Here is a 21,040-nt window from a genome sequence, read left to right on the forward strand (position 1 = left end):
ATAAAATATATCGGCTTGCCACGATTCATTCATACACCGAGAGCATCGAAGCTGCTCCAGTTAGGCACTATGGCATCCGTCACCTGAAATTGTTTGTAATCGTAAATACACAGCCAACCTAAATATCTTACTATTATATCTTTGTTTTTGTGTGTGGAAGTAAAGTTATTTATTTTACTCTAGATGTAAAATATACCGGAAGGTACAACTTCACACTGCATCATCTTTTCTCAAATCATTAGTCTCTAATATGAGACCACTTTGTACGCTTATGTAAAATGCTGTATATAGTTTCTCCTCCCTTTTGCTGTATGTCCGATCGCTCTTTTTATCAATGACCTCATCTGAATAAATGTATATAAAAGATTTGTGCAAGTTTCATGAAACTGGAACTCAGAGTCACTTCTTGTATAGGACACTGCTAAGTGTAGGCTTTGAAAAAGGACCCTACTTTGGGGAGTTGTTTCTTCTTTCACAGTGCAATGATGTAACAAGTTTTTAATAGAAATGAATGCCGAAATAGAGTATAACAGGGTACCCAAATTTTAAAAAAATCGAAGGTGGTGTTTTTTTTTATTCGCATTGGAATTTTTCTTCGTTTGATTTTTTCCCATGTTTGCCCAAATATATTGTAACTATTGTGTCACTCAGATACCTTATTTATTTTTTCAATAATAGCCATATTTTAGTAAAATAATGTCTGCAAGTTATGTAATAATGATTAAATTATTTCATGAGATACAGATTTCCAAAGTTTGCCATTTGTCGTTCGAGCAGGCATGTTTGGCAATTTTTAGAAAACTAAATAAATTTTTAATAAATATTATTACTTTATATTACAAGCAAGTTGTACCCATAGTTTGTTTGTAAAAAGTTTTAAAATTCTCCTAATTTTATTGTTTTAATTATTCACTTTCAAACTTGCCCCCTCCATCAGTGCGCGTTATTGCAACTGTCCACCTCTCCCTGCCTTACGATTTTTCTTGTCTCCAAATTTTTTTTTCTGGTCAAAACTAAGTGTGGATTCGTTTATACCAGACACTAGACAATGTCATATAAAAACATCAGTTGATTTAAAAATGTCGACCAGCCACCCTTTGGTCGATCTTATCTGAAATCACCCAGCTTTATTTGGAGGAACACCGATACAAAACTCTGATTACACATTTATCATCTGCAGTTTAAGATATATACAAATGCATAACACAATGCAAAACTATGCACACACTGACCAACAATACACAGGATGCAGTAAATCAAGCAAAAAATGGATGTGTTAGTACAAAGGTCATCGTCTGGCATACATCACGCCTACGGTCCGAGAACTCCGACATACAAATGCACGGAAACAACTATCAAGAACAAGAATACAGAGCAACAGAAAATTGCGATAACCTAAACACAAAAGCAACATCTCAAAGCAGGTGTCATAAATACATGATTATGAAGGTGCCAGTGGAGGAAAGGAAGTAAGAACATTTATAATACGAGCGAGTTCAAGTCAGTTCAGTTCTCTACATCCCTCCTTCAACAGAGTGTTGAACATGCATTATGGATAGGGTTCCGCGTTTTCGATTTTTATTTTTTCAAAATTCGGCATACTTTTTTCGGTGTTTAATTTAAAGTTCGATTTTCTTCGGTGTATATTTATTCTCAAAAAAATTTACCGTTTTTTTTTCGGTGAACATGAAAGAAACACCATCGAAAACGGGATGAGATGATCACTCAAAGAATAACGGCACATATATATGCGTGGTCTTCGCTACAACTTCCGTCAGGACAAACCTCAAAATCGCGGAATTCGCGGGCATAATCTTCAGCACGCTTCTTTTTCCTTCCTATTCTGACGGCGTGACCGTCTGAGGTGATAACCGTAAGAAACCAGTGAAATGGCAAAACAAAATCTATTTTATTTATGTTTTTAACCACAGGGATGTTTGAGAGAGGGTGATAAGAAGGTATCAACGGCTTTCCTCGATGTCTTCTAAAGTGCATGACACCCAAACTTTTTTTAAGAACAGGAACTTGAAAAACTAAGCCCGATCACAGAAAGGACACAGATGTCCCGCGAAAGACAATTCAAGACCTCTTTTGTTGCATGTTGAAACTTGGAAGAGGGCAATTACGAAGACGTCACACAATGTCAAACCTTGCAAAGCCCTCTCTCCCCCCCCTCCCCCACCCACCTTGACGCGGCCCTAAGAAACTAACCTTTTTTGGTTATAACCGAATTTTAGAAAACGGACTAGATGTACTTTTATCGGTTTAAACCTAAAACGCTGAAGCTACAAACTGACCTTTTTCGGTTAAAACCGAATTTTTAAAAATGAATTCGGCGTACTTTTATCGGTTTAAACCGAAAACTCCGAACCCTAATTATGGAGTATTAAAAAATGACACGCTGTCAATTGTAAAACCTGCTTGGTGGTGTAGGAATACGACTATACTAGGGGGATAGCTTTTCTCTGCCTCTCGAAGAAGAGAGCGCACGCAAAACTTCCATAAGTGCTCAAAATTGGAGAGGGAACGCGTGCCAGTGCCTTTGACGGTAATTCCAAGAAACATTGTTCCCGAGTATAGTAAGGTTCAAATCGGGAGCAGGAACCACTGCAGTGCACGCACACTCAAAAATTGGTTCCAAGCCGAGTTGATTGCTAAAATGGAAGGGCATGCTACAGGACGTAAAAATTAAAACCGAAAAAATTACTTTACACTAGGGTACTAGGATCGCAAAAGCAGAAAAAAGCCGGTATAGGAATTAAAACTGACACTTTTTTGATAATCGAAAGAAAATTTGCTCATATATTTATTTTCTGCAAGTGCCTATTTTTTATACAGACGAGTAAAAAAAAAAGAGACAAAACCTCAAATGAGCTACACTGACCTATTTCCATCTATCGAAAATTTTAAAGGTTTGCCGTTACACTGACCAACCCCTTGATCACTTCTGGCAAGGAATTGCTTCCTACTCCTCAAGACATTTGTGTGATTGCAAACAGTAGCATTCAGATGAAAGGCTTGTGAGAAATGCAAGAGTTTCGCTATGCGTGCACAATGTGGTAACCATACTGGATATACAACCAACCGTTCTGAGAAGTCGACAGCGCAAAAGGCCATTCCCTGCCACCTGATTAATGCAATCACCCTTAGGTTCGTCATCCAGAGACACAGCCGCACTATAAGGTTTTTCACAGCTTTGTGTTTGTTTATGGTGGATCAGATTAGCATGAGGCGGATGCATAATAAAATGTACAGGTACATTGCTGTACTCTTTAAGCCAATGCATTAATGTCATTTTAGGGCACCGCATGTATTTATACACTTCAACTGAAATGGTGTATATCTCTGCATGAGTCAAATGATTTCACATGTTACAAAACATGGAAGGCTAAACTTGCAGCTGATTCGTAAAACTTTCGGCGTAAGTACACTAGATTGTGGCGGATCAAAATGTCATTCTCACCCGTGCGCACTTGGTTACGGAGGGATACAAAAATTCAGATCAAAGTTTGCACTTGTATATCCTTTCGCCTGTGGTTGATCAGATGTCAATTCTGATGCAAGGCTTCGGAAAACAGTGTGCAGTTATAAGGCTTCTGACCTGTGTGCACCTGAATATGGTGGGACAGATGAAATTTGAAGCAAAGGTTGGGGGACAAAGCTTGTACATGTATATCTTTTCACTTATGAGTGTTTTGGTGAGGTTCATAAAGCTGCAATTCCGAGCAGTCATGGAAACTCAGCCGCACCATAAGGTTTTTCACAGCTGCTTTTGTTTATGGTGGATCAGATCGGAATGAGCCAAGGCTTAGGGACACCTGTACAGGGGTGGAAGCAAGCTTCAGCCTTTTGTAGCAGGTCTGAGAGCAGCAAAGATGCCCCTTTGGAGCAGTTCAGGAACTACAAAAGTAGAGTTTCGTAGCGGCTAAAGTAAATCCTGGAGCTGGTCACCCAGGTCGAACTTGGGTCTGTAAGCGCAGAGATGTTTGTCTAAGTAAAACAAATATCATAACGAAAAAGCATCTACATGTAACGTACAGCACCATTTCCAAACATACCCTTTCCTTACATCCTAATCCAGCCCTTGCCATTAAAAAGCAAACATCATAAATGCAATTTATCTAAATGGTAGCTATTGCAAACTGTCCTGGTAGAGGGTTCGTTCCTCTTATGGATTTCCAATAGAAGGCATAGTCAACAAAATAAGCACAGCTTAAGCGTCATGAAAACAAAACGCTGTGCCCATTTAACAACCCAAATCACAAGTATCCATAACTTGAAAACGAAACCATTTAAAAATGCAATAGTATGGGATGAAATTAAGCCCAATTCTAACTGACTACAGTTTTCAATGTTAGGGGATACAAATGCTCCCCAAGTCCCTGTTTAGCAAACATAAATGTATTCCAATACTCAAGTCAACAGAATACAAATCTCTCATTATAGTACAAATGCAGAAAATTGTAAACTTCATATCTTCTCTGCTCATACACACGTGCCTACGACCGTACAAAAACAAGCATGACTGAATAGAATAAGAAAGCTTGTTTAGGAGTTTGTTAAAAAAAGTGGCTGACAAAACTAGCAAGTAAGTCTCAATACTTCTGACAAAGCCACCTATGCAGTTCCCATTTTCGGAGATCAGACATCTACATGCAATGTTGGCCGAGCTGTGGCACTGATGGCACAAAGCAACGCGCCCAAACAAGTGCTTCGACGGCACTGGTACGGAACGGACGACTTAAACAACTAACTCACGCGGTCTTCCCTTGCGCTGCTGGCGCTTGACAGCTCATCAACATATGACTATGAAACGAAATGGAGCACTGTCTACTTACCTGGTCTGGAATTAATCATAATTTTCATTTGATTAAAATGGGCAATCAACACCTGTTTTTATCAAACAAGTCACCTGCTTTCATAACTGAAAAAACCTTTGTGGATAGTTTTGGTGCAACATTTGGGCTTGGGAGGAGGATGGCCCAGCGAAAGCGGAATGGCACACAATGGCGCAAAGCTTCCACCCCTGCTTGTATTGCTTTTCATCTGTGTGCTTGATTATGGCATCAGAGATGAAAATATTGAGAAAAGACTTGGGGTGCAAGCAGGCATTTATATGGCTTATAATCCGTGTGCTCGACTGTGTTTAATCAGCTTACTCTTTGAGCAAAGGCTTGGGTACACAGCTAGCATTTAAATAGCTTTTCACAACTGTGTTCAGTTATTGGAGATTAGATAAGAACTCTGAAAAAGGGTCTTGGGGCATATCTTGCACTTAAATTACTTTTCACCAATGTTCGCTTATGGTGTCTCAGGTGTGAATTCCATGCAAAGGCTCGGAGCACAGCTTGCACTTAAATGGTTTTTCACCTGAGTGTGTTCCATAATGGCGGATCAGATCGGGATTTTTAGAAGACTTGGGGGCACAGCTTGCACTTAAATGGCTTTCCCCCAATGTGTGTTCGGTTATGGTGGCTCAGTTCAGAATAGAGAGCAAACGCTTGGGGACAAAACTTACAATTGTATGGTTTTTGACCTGTGTGGATCCGATTATGCCAGACCAGAATGCCTCTGAGAAAAGGCTTGGGGGCATACCTTGCACTTAAATGGTTTTTCACCAGTGTATGTTAGATTATGCCTTCTTAATTTACGATTCTGAGTAAAGGCTCGGGGCAATGCTTGCACATAATTGACTTTTCACCTGAGTCTGATTATAGCAGATCAGGCTTGAATTCCGAAAAAAGGCTTGGGGGCATAGCTTGCACTTCAATGGCTTTCACCTGAGTGTGTTCAATTATGCCCGATTGGACCTGGATTCCAAGAAAAGGATTGAGATCATAGCTTGCACTTAAATGGCTTTTCACCTGAGTGTGCTCGATTATGGCAGATCAGACCGGAACTCTGAGAAAGCTTGGAGGCACAGTTTGAACTTATATGCCTTTTCACTTGATTGTGTTCAATTATGGCAGAGCAGACTGGAATTCCGAGAAAAAGCTTGGGGGCACAACTTGCACTCATATGGCTTTTCACCTGAATGTGTTCGATTATGGCAGATCAGACTGGAGCTCTCAGAAAAGGCTTCGGGGCACAGCTTGCACTTAAATGGCTTTTTACCTGAGTGTGTTCGATTATGGCGCATCAGATTGGAATTGTGAGAAAAGGCTCGGGGGCACAGCTTGCACTTAAATGGCTTTTTACCAGAGTGTGTTTAATTATGGCGGATCAGACTGGAATTGTGAGAAAAGGCTTGGGGGCACAGCTTGCACTTAAATGGCTTTTCACCCGAGTGTGTTTGGTTATGGCTTTGCAAATGGGTATTTCGAGCAAAGGTTCGGGGGCACAGCATGCACTTAAATAGCTTTTCACCTGAGTGTGTTCGGTTATGGCGGATCAGATCGCCATTCTGAGCAAAGGCTTGGGGGCACAGCTTGCACTTAAATGGCTTTTCACCCGAGTGTGTTCGATTATGTAAGATCAGAGCACTATTTTGAAAAAAGGCTTGGGGGCACAGCTTGCACTTAAATGGCTTTTCACCTGAGTGTGTTTGGTTATGGCTTTGCAGATGGGCATTTCGAGCAAATGTTCGGGGGCACAGCATGCACTTAAATGGCTTTTCACCTGAGTGTGTTCGGTTATGGCGGATCAGATCGCCATTCTGAGCAAAGACTCGGGGGCACAGCTTGCACTTAAATGGCTTTTCACCCGAGTGTGTTCGATTATGTAAGATTAGAGCACTATTACGAGAAAAGGCTCGAGGGCACTGCTTGCACTTAAATGGCTTTTCTCCAGAGTGTGTTAGATCATGCCTTCTTAAATGAGAATTCCAAGCAAAGGCTTTTAGGCAAAGCTTGCACTTAAATGGCTTTTTACCAGTGTGTGTTTGGTTATGCTTGGTCAGTTGGGAATTACTAGCAAAGGCTTGAGGACACAGTTGGCACTTGAACTTGTTGCTTTTGTGCTTTTGAGTGTTGCTTGGCACTTTGGACCTGGAGTGAGAGGACACGGGAGGATGCTGGCTCTTGGATTGTCCATCACCATGGGCAACCAGGTGGTTCACGATCCCATGCTGATCTCTGGTGTCATAGGTACAGGAACAACACCCAAACCAGATGTCCTCAGTGGCTTTCAATGAGCAGCTGGTCTCTCTCGAAAGTGCAGCTCCGTCTCCTACAAGGCCTCATTGCATTAGGATACACTAGGAAAGCACAACAAAGATAGCCACATGTTTTAGAAATAAGACCATTATTGTAGTTCTGCATCAGCTGAGTGGTTGAATTTCATTTTTTCCATTTTTACATCAGTTCAAAGCACTCAATGAAACAAATTTTGGCTTGGGATAAAAAAATGTAGGTTGGCATTAAATTAATAGCATATTTCATAAGCCAATAAAAGGTAGAAAGTCAAAAGCCTGCTTTTCGATATAAAAATCTGAAAACAGACCATTTCATACCTCCTGTCCTTTGACAGATATCTGTCTTTTCACTGATACATCCCTTGTACCCAAACATCTCACCCGGACACAAAGCCACAAAGCACGTCACACGACAGCCAACCTGTCTATTCTGTTCACCCTTAAGGAATTTGTCGCTAAAAAGAATACCCACTTGAAAGTTTCTTTGCATGCTGTGTTGCCTGATTGATTTTCTAAATAGTAATTTGGAGAAATACTTTTTGCAAGTACATAATGAAGTGTGACGTGGTTGTCAAAATGATAATGAAAAGAATGAGCTCAAAGCAGCAGCCACTTTTGTGAAAGCACGGTTGCTGCACATGGGAAGAGTGGATTACCCGCATAACATTGAATTTCAAAATGGATGAATGCACAGCTCTGCTCTCATGAGAGCTTATATACAGGAACCCTAGCCCACACTAACATCATTTCACCCTGCCGGTGATCTACCCTACTTGTTCATCCAGAGAAAAATAAACATGGTCGTGTGAAATAATGTGGAAGGTATGTGCTTAGCAACGTAGCAAAACTTGTACAAAGAATCCATTGAACTGGCTGCAATGAAAGTGTTCACGAAGTTGTGTTTAGGTGGGGCTTCTATTGTATTCAAAGTTCATGGGTGTAGACTTTAGCTAAGTTGAAACATCATAATTTTGCCAAAGAACAGGGAGCGAAAAAGTTAGAATCACCCTGTTGGAACTGCCGCTCAAAGATGAAACCACACACTCAATCTGCTGGATTTGCTTTTGGGTGTTCATATCAAAGAAACTTTTGTCTGCTTTATGTTGTGCAATCTGTGAAAAGGCATCAATTAGAAGGTTTTGACCACCGTAAAATACCGAGCCTGCGCCCTACTTGAGCAAGTGGCCCCCCCCCCCCATCTAGGAATTTCCCATTTCTGTACACGACCGAGCAAGCGTCCCCCTCCCATAGCCACCCATCCCGAAGGCATTTTTTAGCTTTGTTTCGGGCTTTCGGCTGTCACAGTGTGCAAAGCCAATATTCAATCCCATCCAATTCAAGAGGCTGCTAGAACGCACCACCAGCCATCGCCGCCATTTTTCTTAGTGCTTGCGTCGGGAGCGGTTGTCTTGTTGGCCAAGCATCCGTAAGAAACTCAAATTTGTGGATTGACCTCAGAATAATTGCAAAAATGTCTATCTGACCTCTTGCCATTTCAAGTTGGACTGTAAGAGGGTACGCAAGAGGGACACAAAGTACAAAGTTTTGCTGCAACACAACTTCGGGGAGTCAAAGGTATAACGCAAATTGAGCATTGGTGCCCATCTTTAGTGAAGTTGACGACACCTTGTACTAGTTCTCAGAGCGCGAAATGAACTCTGGACGTGCGGCTAGGAGGGCGATCTTCATGAACGGCTGTCTGACAGCGGCGCCGTTGTCCCCAAGAAACCCAACGAGCTACGGACTGAGGGCCTAGACCTGAGTTGGATCTGATTCTGAGGAATTGTTTTGTGGCTTTGATAGCGACTGAGGTGAATACCGGAATTTCCGTTTTCCGAATTGAATATTGATTGGAGTGTCCGTAAATAAATGTATGAATAATGCAGGCTATAATGATTTTTTTCTTTACTTTTACTGTCCACCATTTTGTGGTCGCCATCTTGAATATTAGGCCCAATCCGAGTAAGGGCCCCCTCTATATCTAGGCGAATTATCTCCAAATTTTGGGAAGGCGCTTATATTTTACGGTAGGTGCATAAGAATTTTTCAGTCAACATGTTTTCTCTAAAACCTACTCACCAAATTTGAGAATAATAAATGCATTATCAAAAGACAGTAAAAAGTTTAATAACCCTTAACAGACAATTTGCTATGCCTGAATACTGCTTGGAGACACCCTTTATATATATTCAAATAAGAATTAAAAAATAAGTGTTGCATGATAGTGTGCAGATTCTAAGTACTCAGTTGACACACTGTTGCTGCTTGCTTTCAGAATAGTATCTGCGAGGCTCAGGGAAACAGCACATGAGTTCCAGACAACTGAGTCAAAGTTTACAGCCTTGATTTCAAGCAAGATTACCACAAGAGACAGTTACTGAGGGCTAGTTAATGTTACACATGATTCTAAGAAGTAGACCACAGACAAGAAGACGAACGCCTGTCTCAATGGTACTCTGAAATGGCGAGATGTAGAAGAGGCAATAATTGTTTGCCAGTGTGAGAAGGACATTATTGTGTTAATTAAAAAGACAAATTGTACAAAACAGGTTTAAAGGGACACTGACAGGGTATTTATGCTCGCCGAGATTTTTAGGTGTACGTGACATATGAGAGCTCAACTACCCAGAACAGAATTTGCGGCTCGAAATTCGGTTTCTTTCCGCCCAAAAACCGCCGATCAAGAACTGGCCGGTTCGAGTCTCGCTCACTCTCTTTTTCGCGGTAACGGGCCGTTTTCTAAGGTATTGATGCGACCACCAAATTTAATCAAAGTCGTGGGTCACTGAAGGCACACACTCAATATTAAAAATAGAAAAAAATATGAAACCCATTTTTTGTGGCTTCTAAAAAGCTGTAAATAAGTTGATTGAAAAAAAAAGTTCCACAGACAACCGGAAGCATTCTGTGCGTTCGTCGTTTTGCGCATGTGGGACTCGCGGGGACGGCGATGGCAGCGGACGACGGGCGTGGGACCTCTATTTCAGAACTGTCGTTCGCGGTACCGGCGAATTCTGTCTACGGTTAAAAGAGAAATTTGGGACTGATCAAAAGAATTGGTATTCATCCCGTACGACACGCCCGGCCACCAAGCCGATTTGCACGAAGACGTCGCTAAGCCGTCGCTCCCTTCTCGTGGCTGAAGACTTCGCTCGCGCAAACGTCAAGTACGACGTGTCTACTTCGAGTTGAATATGCACGCGTACGATTTCTTTACTAGGTGCGAATGTCCCCAAAGCGTGGTGCTTCCCGACTTCGACCCGGGAGTGCTTTTGCTAGAGAAAAATGGACAGCAAACATTCCAACTTACAGTTTACAGGCTGAATTATTACTAAGGAAAGAGATCCACCACAAAAGCGATGCCTCAGTAGCTCAGTGGGAAAGACGTCCGGTTCACACGCGGTGGGACCGGGTTCAATCCCCCGTGAAACTTTTTTTTTTTCAGGCATTTTTTGATGTTTACATATCTTTTTCTTTTTTTTTACAATCATCCCTGAAGAAACAAACAAAAAAATAACAAACAAATGTTGTGGACGATACTTCGCTGAATTAAATGGTATGGGATTTCCGTTTTGACACCTGCGAACTCAATGTAATCACTTTCCACAAAATGCAAGGAGCATATAAATCAGGTAGCGTCCGCTTTCCGAATCGCCCGTATATGTTCTACAGGAATTGCAGCCAGCCATTGGTCCCGATCCCGTTGATCTTTCGGAAACTCTGTCGCACAATGCCACTTTTTTTCGGATGCAGGACATGTGAGCCAGCTCTTCACGCAACATCTTGGGTGTATTCTTTTCGGAGCCGATCATGGAAATTCACCACGGGCACTCACTACTCGTCTCCAACTCCTCAATGTACAAAACAACTCATCTTGGAGTACAGAACAACGAGCGGAACAAACATAACTGCAAAAGAATCGCACGGCGAGCAGTTCCCGCACGCCACATCGAACGCCGCATGTCGTGTCGTCTGCTACCGGAGAGGAGAAAAAAAAAAAAAAAAACGCACGGTCGGGTGTAGCCACGTGACTTCCGCCACTCACTCTCTTCTCTCCACTTCTCCGACCTCCGTCAGGTTTCGGTTTCGGCTTCGAGCAGTTGCGTCTTTTGGCTTTATTAAAAAAATACGCTACTCTGTTGCAAAATATTAATTGGGTAGTCCCCCGACGCCATAATGAAGCGCCTGGCAAAAAATAAAAAAAAATTTTGGGGGGTGTCAGTGTCTCTTTAAGCGACAATTAGGATTGGCTCTGTAGGAAATTGTATGGTCAAACATCAATTGCACTGGACCTGGCGATGCAAAGGTTTTACAAGTGATGGACCGAATCTGTTGAACTTCAGATTTGGCAAAGTTCGGCACATGCCGAACTTTTGAAGAAATGTTCGGCAAAAATTCGGCAAGCGTCTGCGCACGTCCGAGAACGCGATAGGGCCATGGATTGCAAATGGCTGCCGTGTGGTTGTGCGGTTGCCATTGTACTGTGAAGTGCTACTAGCGGTTAAGGCAGGGTGCGGAGTGGGCGACATGGTAACTGTGTTCAGCCTTTGTGAGTGGGGTTCTCTTTAATATTCTCTGCCTCAAGAACGGAAGATCGACCAGAAACCAGAAATTGACGCAAAAACGACCCAGTCCACTGCGCAACTGACAAATGATGTGGTACATTTGGGATAAAATGATTTTAATTTGATCTTTCCAGTGATGCAACGAGGTAGTTGCCGCATCAACTGACAAGTACTTTAAAGCACTCCTTGCCATTATAGCAATCCTGTTTTCGGCTGACAAGTAGTTTGTACCAAAATAATATTGCTTTTCAGTTAAGGGGGAACACTGGTCTTGGAGCTTTTTTTCTTATTTTATGACCAAACTCAATGAAACTGCACAAGCTTGTTCAGCTTTTTGTGTTGATTTCATATATCTGGTAATTTCCTCAGTCAGTAGAATTGTCCTGAAGATAATTAAAATTTGCCTGTCTTTGTTTGGAGGAATGATAGAGAAAAAAATGCTCAACAAAATATCCTTTTTAACGCATGACCAGATACTACGAAGTGTAGAGAATACAATGTTGGAAGCACTTTTAAGATAAACCCATTATTAGTGATTTTACAACATATTGAAGTTCAGTGCTCAGTGCATGACTAAGAAGTAATAAAACAAAAGATCAAATAGAAAATCTTCTAGACTTATGTTAAAAAATATGCTCTCAACACTGTATGCTTCACACATTTAGGAACACATTTGAAGAAAGGCTATATTTCTGACTGCTGTAGATGCTGAAATATCCCTCCTGCAAATTTTCATTGAGTCCAAAAATTGTGTTTTGCGAAAACAATTTTTTAGACTTAACTTTAATGCACATTCAGCCCACATAGATATTATAAATTGATTTATAGCTCAAACATTCATCCACGAAATTAAAAGCCTGGTAGATTCAGAAGAACAACAGCCATCACCGTTTTCAAATAAATGCAGTTTTAGGAAGTTTTTGGCTCCAAAGACCCATGTCTCCCCTTAATGTTATTTCGCGGTTTCCATCTTTACCTGCACAAAACTAAACACACAACTATCATGCTCGACGTTGCACAACCGACATTCCTAAATCTTCCACATCTTCATAAATGTCCGGTGTGTCCAAACATCAGAAACCGGCATTTTAAAAGTGAAAAACGAGATGTTGTGAATATGGAATGCACTTTCATGCAAAGCTAAAGTGACTAAAATCGAAAAACATGCATATTTACAATAACATTGTTATCTGTTGGGATGAAGGCTCAGCAGCCGTTGAATTCATTTTCACGCACGAAGTGGTGACTCGCAGAGAAAGCGGAGAAAGTAAGAACACAGTGTTACCGCTTTTATTTCAACAACACACTTGCAGGCGTGCACTGATTAGGCCTCAAAACCGAAACTCGCATATCGTGACTGTGCTGACTGCGCCCCCACTTACCAAACCCCATTGTCACACCACTTCTGCAAAAAGTCAATTTAAAATTACCAGTAAACACACAAAAATGACACCGATACAATTATCTTGTAGAATATTAGCTTATTTAGTAATAACTGTGTCAATATGTAGTAAAAAAATCCTAAAAACTCCCTTTGCACGCAAAAACGATATATCAACTTCTCGGTCTGGCAACAATGCATTTTTGCCGAATCTTTCGAAGAGTTCGGCAAAAATTCGGCTTTGCTGAATTCTAAGATTCAGCGCCGAATTTTGGATTCGGCAAAAGTTTGGCCCGTCACTACTTTTTACTTTTGTAAGGGGTAGAACAGGGGAAAAAGAAGCATTGCATAAAACCTCGTGGTTTTTAATTGACCTTGACACAGCACTTGTTAGAGAAGTTCAAATTTTGTACCATTCGCTATATTATGAATGGCGTGGTGCTGGCCGTGTGCAGTGCCAAATTAAGTCTTACAAAGGCCTGGTTCAAGAAAATTGAGGGCGGCCCCCTTCACTTTCTAGCTCGCCAATATCTTGCATTTATTTCAGTGAAAAAAGTACCAATTATTCTTCATGTTGAATTTCTGCACATACCATGTATCTCATTGTTTACAAGATGATGCTAACATAAACAAATATTTCTGTAAGACTTCCTTACTTTTCTATACCAAAATACTATCACAGATATACCAGAAGTTTTAATTACCCATTGCCTTCGGCGTGAGAAGCAGCAGATTTTTGATAGGCAATATAAGGACCAAATAGGCTCTCTCTGCATGAAAGCCGCACAAAAATATATCTTGCTGAGCAGCATTTTCCTTAAGAGATATGCAATATACTTAGGTTGTTTGCTAAGTTAAGTGCTTTTCCTTGTAATTATATTACAAGATAAATGTGAAAATCTTTTCTTTGTAAATTTTTTGCTAAAAAAACAAAAACATTGAAAATGGTGAAATTTTTGTTTGTGCCAGACAAGACATTACTTATTAGACAAAGTATGAAATTATATGACAAAGGCTACTGTCAATATTCTAAAATATACTACTTGGATACACCATAGAGAGTGCAAGGGGCCATTGATGCTACGCAGGTCACTGCCAATTGCTCAACTAAACATATAGGCACTTATTTTACAAATTGTTTACTACGACGTGATGTCTAAGAAAAATCTGTTCCAATATATTTGCTGATGTTGTGATCCCTATATAGTGCAAAAACCTCAAATAGAAACTGAATTTTGTAAACACTGGTCACATATTTGCTGCCTGCAGGTAAAAATGAACTTTATGATTCTCTAAGCCAGGGCTGCACAACTAAAAAATGACGCGGGCCAAAAAAATGTTTACTGGGAACTACACAGGCTTTCAATATCTGGTATCATCGCACTGGTTGCCGTCTTGAGCATATCTCGCAATGTTATGTCCGCGGGCCGCACAGGAAGTGCCTGCGAGCCGGATGCAGCCCACGGGCCGCATGTTGTGCAACTCTGCTCTAAGCCCTTCCACACAATAGCTTAGCCCACAAGGTGATACAGTGAAGTGCCCCTCATGAGAAGCACTTGGAGCACCATGCATGCAAATAACGTGGGAACCATTTCGGCCCATGCGGCAAGCTCTGCCTTTTCATCGCAATAATCATCATAAGACGGCAGTGTACTGTTGTTCCTAGAGTAACGGTTGCCATTATCATTTCGCAAGTGCTACCCAGGTTTTTGCTGGTCTCAGAAGAAAACAGCTGGAAATGGGAGGCAGCTTTCTGGAAGCCAGCAAGACGGCATTGTGTGAAATTTAAATGTAAAGATACTAGGCTCTACAATGTTTTAATTCTGAGTGGATGGGTGGATGAATTAGGTCAAAGCAATTGTTTTGAGCGATCACTTAAACTCTCTGAGCCCTTCCCACCAGTCTTCCAGCATTCATTAAATTTCTTTACATTTTGGAGATCACTTATTCCTTCATTGAATCCTCCCATCCTGAGGCAAGCTTAGGTATGTGGCTTAGCTAGGTATAACACCCGCTAATTTAGCCAAAAAAGAAACTTGGAAAAAACAGAATCCGAGTTAGCTTACATTTATGGTGCCAGTGCACAAAAGTAAACTTTACGATGGTCCGAGCCCTATTACGCCATTGTTGGATCCACACGGTGATGTACTGAAGTGCCACTCATGCGTAACACAGTAGATATGTTTCCTATGAGCTCCTTACAAATGCCAATAAACTTGGAACCGCTTTGGCCCATTCCTCATAGAGGTGGCAAGCATTGCCATTCTTAACATAATGGCCATCATCCAACAGTGGCAGTTTACTGTTGTCCCTTGGAAAAGGTTACCATTATCATGTGGTCAGTGCTACCTATAGATTTTGCTAGTCTCAGAGGAAAACACTTGGAAATGAAAGGCAGCCTTCTGGCAACCAGACAGTTAGCGTTGCATGAAATTTGGATAGAAAGATACCTGGCTCAACAATATTTTTTATCCTGGATGAATTGGGGCATGGCACTTTGATTCGAGCAAACCATTGAGAAACTCTGCCTTCTTTAGCTTTTCCCACTATACTTCCAGCCTTCTCTTAGTTTGCTTAACCATTTAAAGATCCCCTGTTCCTTCATCAGCCCCTCCCATCCCAAAGCAATACAAAAGTCCACCTCAATCAAGTTTGTACCAGACTATTCATACTTACATGCTCTGCTGTTACCTTTGCCTGTACCCAGAGTGTCTCCTCATATCTCTACCTATAACTCATGGTCTGTACTACCTCCGTCTTTACCTAGGACGATAGACAATTCCATTTTGATCTGATAAAAAGGTTCTCCTTTCTACATCTCAATTTTTACGCACGGTAGGCTGGTAATAGGAGTTTCCTTCGTGCTTTCCGTTATGGGCCACAATGAACCACAAGTCTGGCTAATGCCTGAGTTTGGAAGCTTATTTGTTCACTTTCCAACAGATGGCAGCATTTAGGGTCTTTGTAGTTTGTTTTATATTTATCAAACTGCCGACCCCGACACCCCCCCACATACACACACACACACACACACACAAACACACACACAAAACCCGGAAAAAAATTAGATGTCAGCAACATGAAAAAAGGTGGCATGGCCTCAATGCGCATGTTTTTAGCCGAAGAAGAAATACTCAAGGACTTTAGTTTGCAAGTGTTTGCAATCCCGCTTCTGACCACCTTAAACATTCTCTTTAAAACCATAATTTGCAAGAAAATTAAAAAAGCACTTGGCTTTTAGATGTTGCTCTCTGCTATCCTGAATCTGTTCAAGAGTATGACATGCTCAACACCTATTAAATGGATGCATCAGATGGCCAAGAATAGGAATGTTTTCTAATGTTTGCACAAATTATAGATTTTCACTAAAACGTTGTTGCATGCTTTGCGAATAAAAAAAATTAGGAAGCAATGGCTAACATTCTACGCTGTTCATTGTTTACCAATGTTATCCTGGTACCTCGCGGAAAGCCCGCTTCCTCTATCTCATCTTCACCTTCCCGTATATGGGAACTCCAAATTTACCTTCCTCACACTCTTTTTCCGCTGCCATGAGCTTCCCCTAAACTTCAATCCTAGTACTTGCTTCCCTCCCTGAGAAGCATAATCCATATCACTCTGCACATTTTTATCTGAGCGTCCCTGGTGGAGGATCTCCGAATCGGCACAAACTGGTAGGAATCTGTGGGCAGCTGTACAAAAAGCGCTGCTTTGGGCTATGACCACCTGTAGTCTAGACACAGCCACTGTACTCTCGTTATGAAAGAGGTGGAAATGAAAAACTTACCAAGACATAAGGACTGGATCGGTTCCATTAGAATTGCTGGCTGTGATCAGGTTCGTAAGCATGGACGATCACGAAGGAGGCAGAGGACCACTTGAGATGACTGGAACCAAATGTAGAAAGCAATCGCCGTGATTAAGAACAAAGTAGGCACACCCTCCAAGCACATCAGGTTAGCCAGACAGCTATGAGGACAACACACAAAAGACATCCACAATTTTGCCATATTGAGATAACAATGACAAATGGACGAGAAAACAGAATGCCGTGTGCCTAGCAATGGGTGGTTGTTTGCTTATGTTAACACAGTCCGTTTTCTGGCTTTCTGTCGAATTGCCATTACAGTAAAATTCCTATCAGTTAAAGGGGAGACTGGCAAAAGATAAAATCTGAGATAATTATGCCATGGAAACGATCACTTGTCCCTATATATTTTCTAAATTTGTTTAGTAGAGAGCGCTCAATTTTTCTAGATAGATCAGACTGAACTTGGGATGATCAGATCCACCCATACAGGATGACCGCCATGTCCCTCTTTCCAAGAAATGTTTCGAGTGTCGCTTAATGCTTAACATTGCAAGCATTCGCACACTGTAAAGTTTCAAAAATTCCTTTAAATTGGGTTGTTGAAAAAAATATTTTCGGGAACAAACTGGCAGTTAAGGCAAATGTCAGAAATTACAAAAAACAAAAGAAAAAAAAAACACTACCGCAAAATATTGGGGAAGCATCCACCCCATTTTCACTGAAAATAGGGTTAATCTAGACATGGGCACTTGTCCAGTCCAATCGGGCGGTTAACGTATAATTTGTAAACTTCCGAAGCTTGGAAAATGTTTTGTGGCGTCACGGCTGTCCTGAGCCGGTAGAAATATTATTATTATAATTAGTTGGCGCTGGAACGAAGTGGGCGCTTCTGCAGTATTTTTAATATTTACAAAATCAAATACTTAAATTGTACTAATTTGTTAATTTGTAAAAAATAAACACTGTTTCATTAGGAAGCTTGCTAAGACTTATCAAAAACCCTTAAATCAAATAACCTTGGGAAGAGTTAAAGCATCTGTGAAGCGTGAAAATGTGTTTGAAGTTTCCACTTAATTAGCGAATGGAAGGCTGGCGATGCAAAAACACTGATCATTTTGTTATCAACATTTTCACATTGCCAGCCTTCTTCCTGCTTCACGAGTGGGAACTTCAGCACATCCCCATGCTTTGTCTTCCTATAATTGACTAATCTTTGAGTTTGTAACGATGCTCAGCAAGTTTCTAGTCAGGACCATTTGTTCATTTTCAATAATTCGTGGTTCTTTTCTGCAATCTTCGACGTCCCCCGTGGTCGGAAGTTTGTTCCCGAAAAGAGTTTATTTCTCGAACACCCTAGTAGTAGGAACTTTTAAAAGCGTTTGCAAAAACAGCTGGTATAGTGTGCAATGAAGTGACATCAACTTTGGAGGATGCCGCCTCCGCATCTTTGCACCTGGTCTTACGCGAGCAGGGCAGAAGGCAGATGTTGCAGTTCCCGAACGTTGATGAATTGATAGATGAGTGTTTAAAAGAGCTACAAAGTTGAAATGAAAACTGCACAGAGCCTGATTGTTGCAGCTAATTATTGTGGCCTTACACATGGCTCGGACTAGACATCCTAGATTGGCTTTCTGTAAGGGAGCCTGAGTTGATTGTTCTCCCCTGGAACCAGGTCACTCGTCATAATCCAACTCGTCACCGGAAAACTTGTTACAACAGGTCACAGCGGCCTACTCGATCTAGGTCATGTTGTCATAGGAACACTTGGCACAGGCGGCCGCTCGTCACCGGAAGACTGTTCGCACTGATCTTTGTTTTGGAAGGAGCAGCATCAACCTTGCTTTATACAAAATAATCGCAATGCTCGGAATTAGTGCTACAATGTTTTTACTAATCAGTGGAATTTTAATACAACTTGGAAATATGCTCATATCTGGTGAGACTACATTCATTAGAGTGTGAAATTAGTGAACACTCAACATATGGGACTTCCATGCTATCATACCAAAATTGTTTGTGCGATTGTACCAAGAAATTTTGTACACAGCTAGCGGAAAATGCAGTTCTGGAATTCCTTCAGTATGCAGGGATACAAGCTACTGTAAAGCCGTAATGTTTTATGACTTTGCAGTACTGCCCAAAATACTTATCTTGGCACCAAACAGACTACTCTACTAAGGTATATCAGAGCATAAAAAAAAGGAACGGAAAAATATACCCTTCTTTTTAAGGCTGGAGAGTGAAAGTGTGATCTTCGTTTACTTGTCATGTTTCTACTTCTCTCCTCATCTATTTTTGTCCGTCATTCTTTTTTCAATTAGGGAGAATTGAGGGACCTTCTGCATCAAATCCTACTTGATGCCAGATGTTTCTTCATATTTAAAATTGTTTCTGCAATCAGTACACTTCGGAGTGTTGCAAAAAAATGTTGTTAACATAACCTGTACAAGATAAACAAAATTTCCTTGCATGATTTTTATAGTTAATGATTATTCATACCTGACGTCCTTAGAATTTTTGCATCCCAATTCTGAAAACTGCTAATATTATAATAATTTATTAAAAATAAAAATACCCACACGCTGTGCCTCCTGCTTTGAAAGTCAAAGGAGCGGGCGAGCTAGCAACTTAAAAGACACTTGCTGCACAAGGGTTCATGGAACAAGAGTTCTTTGCCAAAAGTGCATTATTAGCCTGTGACCTTTGTTTAGCAGCATATTAATAAATGTATGATCATGAGTACATGTATTTATTTTCTGCCTTATTTCGAGACGAAATATTTTCATGAATATATGCCATAATTATCAAAGTTGTAACTAAATTGTGAAAGGTAAAGTGCCTTTCACAATTTAGTTGCAACTTTGATAATTATGGCATACATTTCCGAAAATATTTTGTCTCGAAATGAAGCAGAAAATAAATACATGTACTCACTCTTTCAGTTGCTGACTAATCCCGTCACGAAACCAAGCACATTGATTTTTTAGCGGGGAAAGATAACTCACCACATACAAAAAATCAAGTCCTAGTATGAGGGCTGTATGTGCCATTACATTATAGAACCATGGTATCCCAGATAATTTATTGCAGCAAACATGTTTTCTTTGAACTAGTGGGAAAGCTTTTTTTTATGCATTCATAATTTCACCGATTCTTTAATAAAATAAAATAGGCAAGCAACGTTCTTTTCTCAACTACTGGATTACCGGCACTTAACTTTTTTAGAGCAGATGACCAAAAACATGTTTTTATAGATTTGAATCACAGTTCATTGTTAACACTAAATTACAAACTTGCTAGCATTCAATATGCTTAATGTCGCACCCCTACATTTGATACCTGCAGCCAGAATTAGTATGGAGACTGCGATAAAAAGTTGGCGATAATTGCTTGGCATCGAGAGCCCAAAACAAACGATGGATGGGCGTGCTTCTTCACGAAACAAAATTTGTTTAGAAAAAGTATACCTACTTGAAAGTTCCTTAGCGTGTCGTGCTGCATGGCCCATCTTCTAAATAGTACTTCGGCGAAATATTTCCTGCAAGTACATAATCAAGTGCAGCGTGGTCGTCAAAGTGATAATGAAAAGTATGAGCTCAAAGCACCAGCCGTACTCGTGAAAGCATGGCACCTGCATGCGTGAATAGTGACTTTCCTGCATAACTTTGAATTTCAAGATGGATGAATGAACAACTCTGTTCCTAATGGGCACGTTCAGTAGCGGCTCCAGGAGTCAAGGAGTCAGCGCTTTTTCCACTAGACGGCAAAAACCGACTTCCGGTGCACGTTACTCCGAGTTTTTGGAGTCAGGCTCTCATGCACCATCTCCGGAGATGGTGCATGAGAAGGGAAAGGGGCGCAACATGATGTAATTCCGGATCGCTGACAAAATTCCAACGCTAAAAGAGAAAAAAATATAAAAAAATGGCAGGATAAGTTACGTTGGTTTTGTTGCGGGTGTGCAGTTTGATTGCTTTTATTAGTGAAAAGTGCTCAAGGTAAGACGAATAACACGTTTGAATTTTTTTGCCAGGTAAGGCTCTTTTCGGAAAATGCATTGGACCGTATTTTGTTAGGTTTGAATATGCTAATAAACAACGTAGATGGTTTATTTGTAGCCGTGTCTTGATCGCCGTTGCATGGACACTCGG

At 40.9% G+C, this 21,040-nt stretch overlaps 1 protein-coding gene and 1 pseudogene across 1 annotated transcript; one reads left to right on the forward strand and one right to left on the reverse strand.

The window, feature by feature from the left end:
- The window catches only part of LOC115313874, a 61,511-nt pseudogene extending 58,487 nt beyond the window's left edge, over nt 1-3,024 (forward strand).
- A 3,184-nt stretch (nt 3,025-6,208) lies between these two features.
- On the reverse strand, nt 6,209-20,374 carry LOC115331562 (zinc finger protein 501-like). The gene is made up of 5 exons (XM_040219148.2): nt 20,361-20,374; nt 16,866-16,965; nt 6,942-7,167; nt 6,619-6,776; nt 6,209-6,534 (listed from the first exon to the last, which is right to left on the reverse strand). Exons 2-5 carry the CDS (start codon nt 16,891-16,893, stop codon nt 6,209-6,211), a joined length of 738 nt encoding a protein of 245 aa, XP_040075082.1. The 5' UTR covers nt 16,894-16,965; nt 20,361-20,374.
- Nucleotides 20,375-21,040: the final 666 nt, after the last annotated feature.

Source organism: Ixodes scapularis, unplaced genomic scaffold (assembly GCF_016920785.2).
Source record: "Ixodes scapularis isolate PalLabHiFi unplaced genomic scaffold, ASM1692078v2 PGA_scaffold6__148_contigs__length_123643588, whole genome shotgun sequence".
Lineage (NCBI taxonomy): Eukaryota > Metazoa > Arthropoda > Arachnida > Ixodida > Ixodidae > Ixodes > Ixodes scapularis.

Bases quoted from the DNA above. Each gene is read 5' to 3' on its own strand.
- LOC115331562 (XM_040219148.2), bottom strand. From the start codon at position 16,893: ATGGAACCGATCCAGTCCTTATGTCTTG. The intron at 7,168-16,865 runs GTAAGTTTTTCA...GAGGCCTTGTAG, and splicing joins GATCCAGTCCTTATGTCTTG to GAGACGGAGCTGCACTTTCG. The intron at 6,777-6,941 runs CAAGTGCCAACT...TGGAGAAAAGCC, and splicing joins AAGCACAAAAGCAACAAGTT to ATTTAAGTGCAAGCAGTGCC.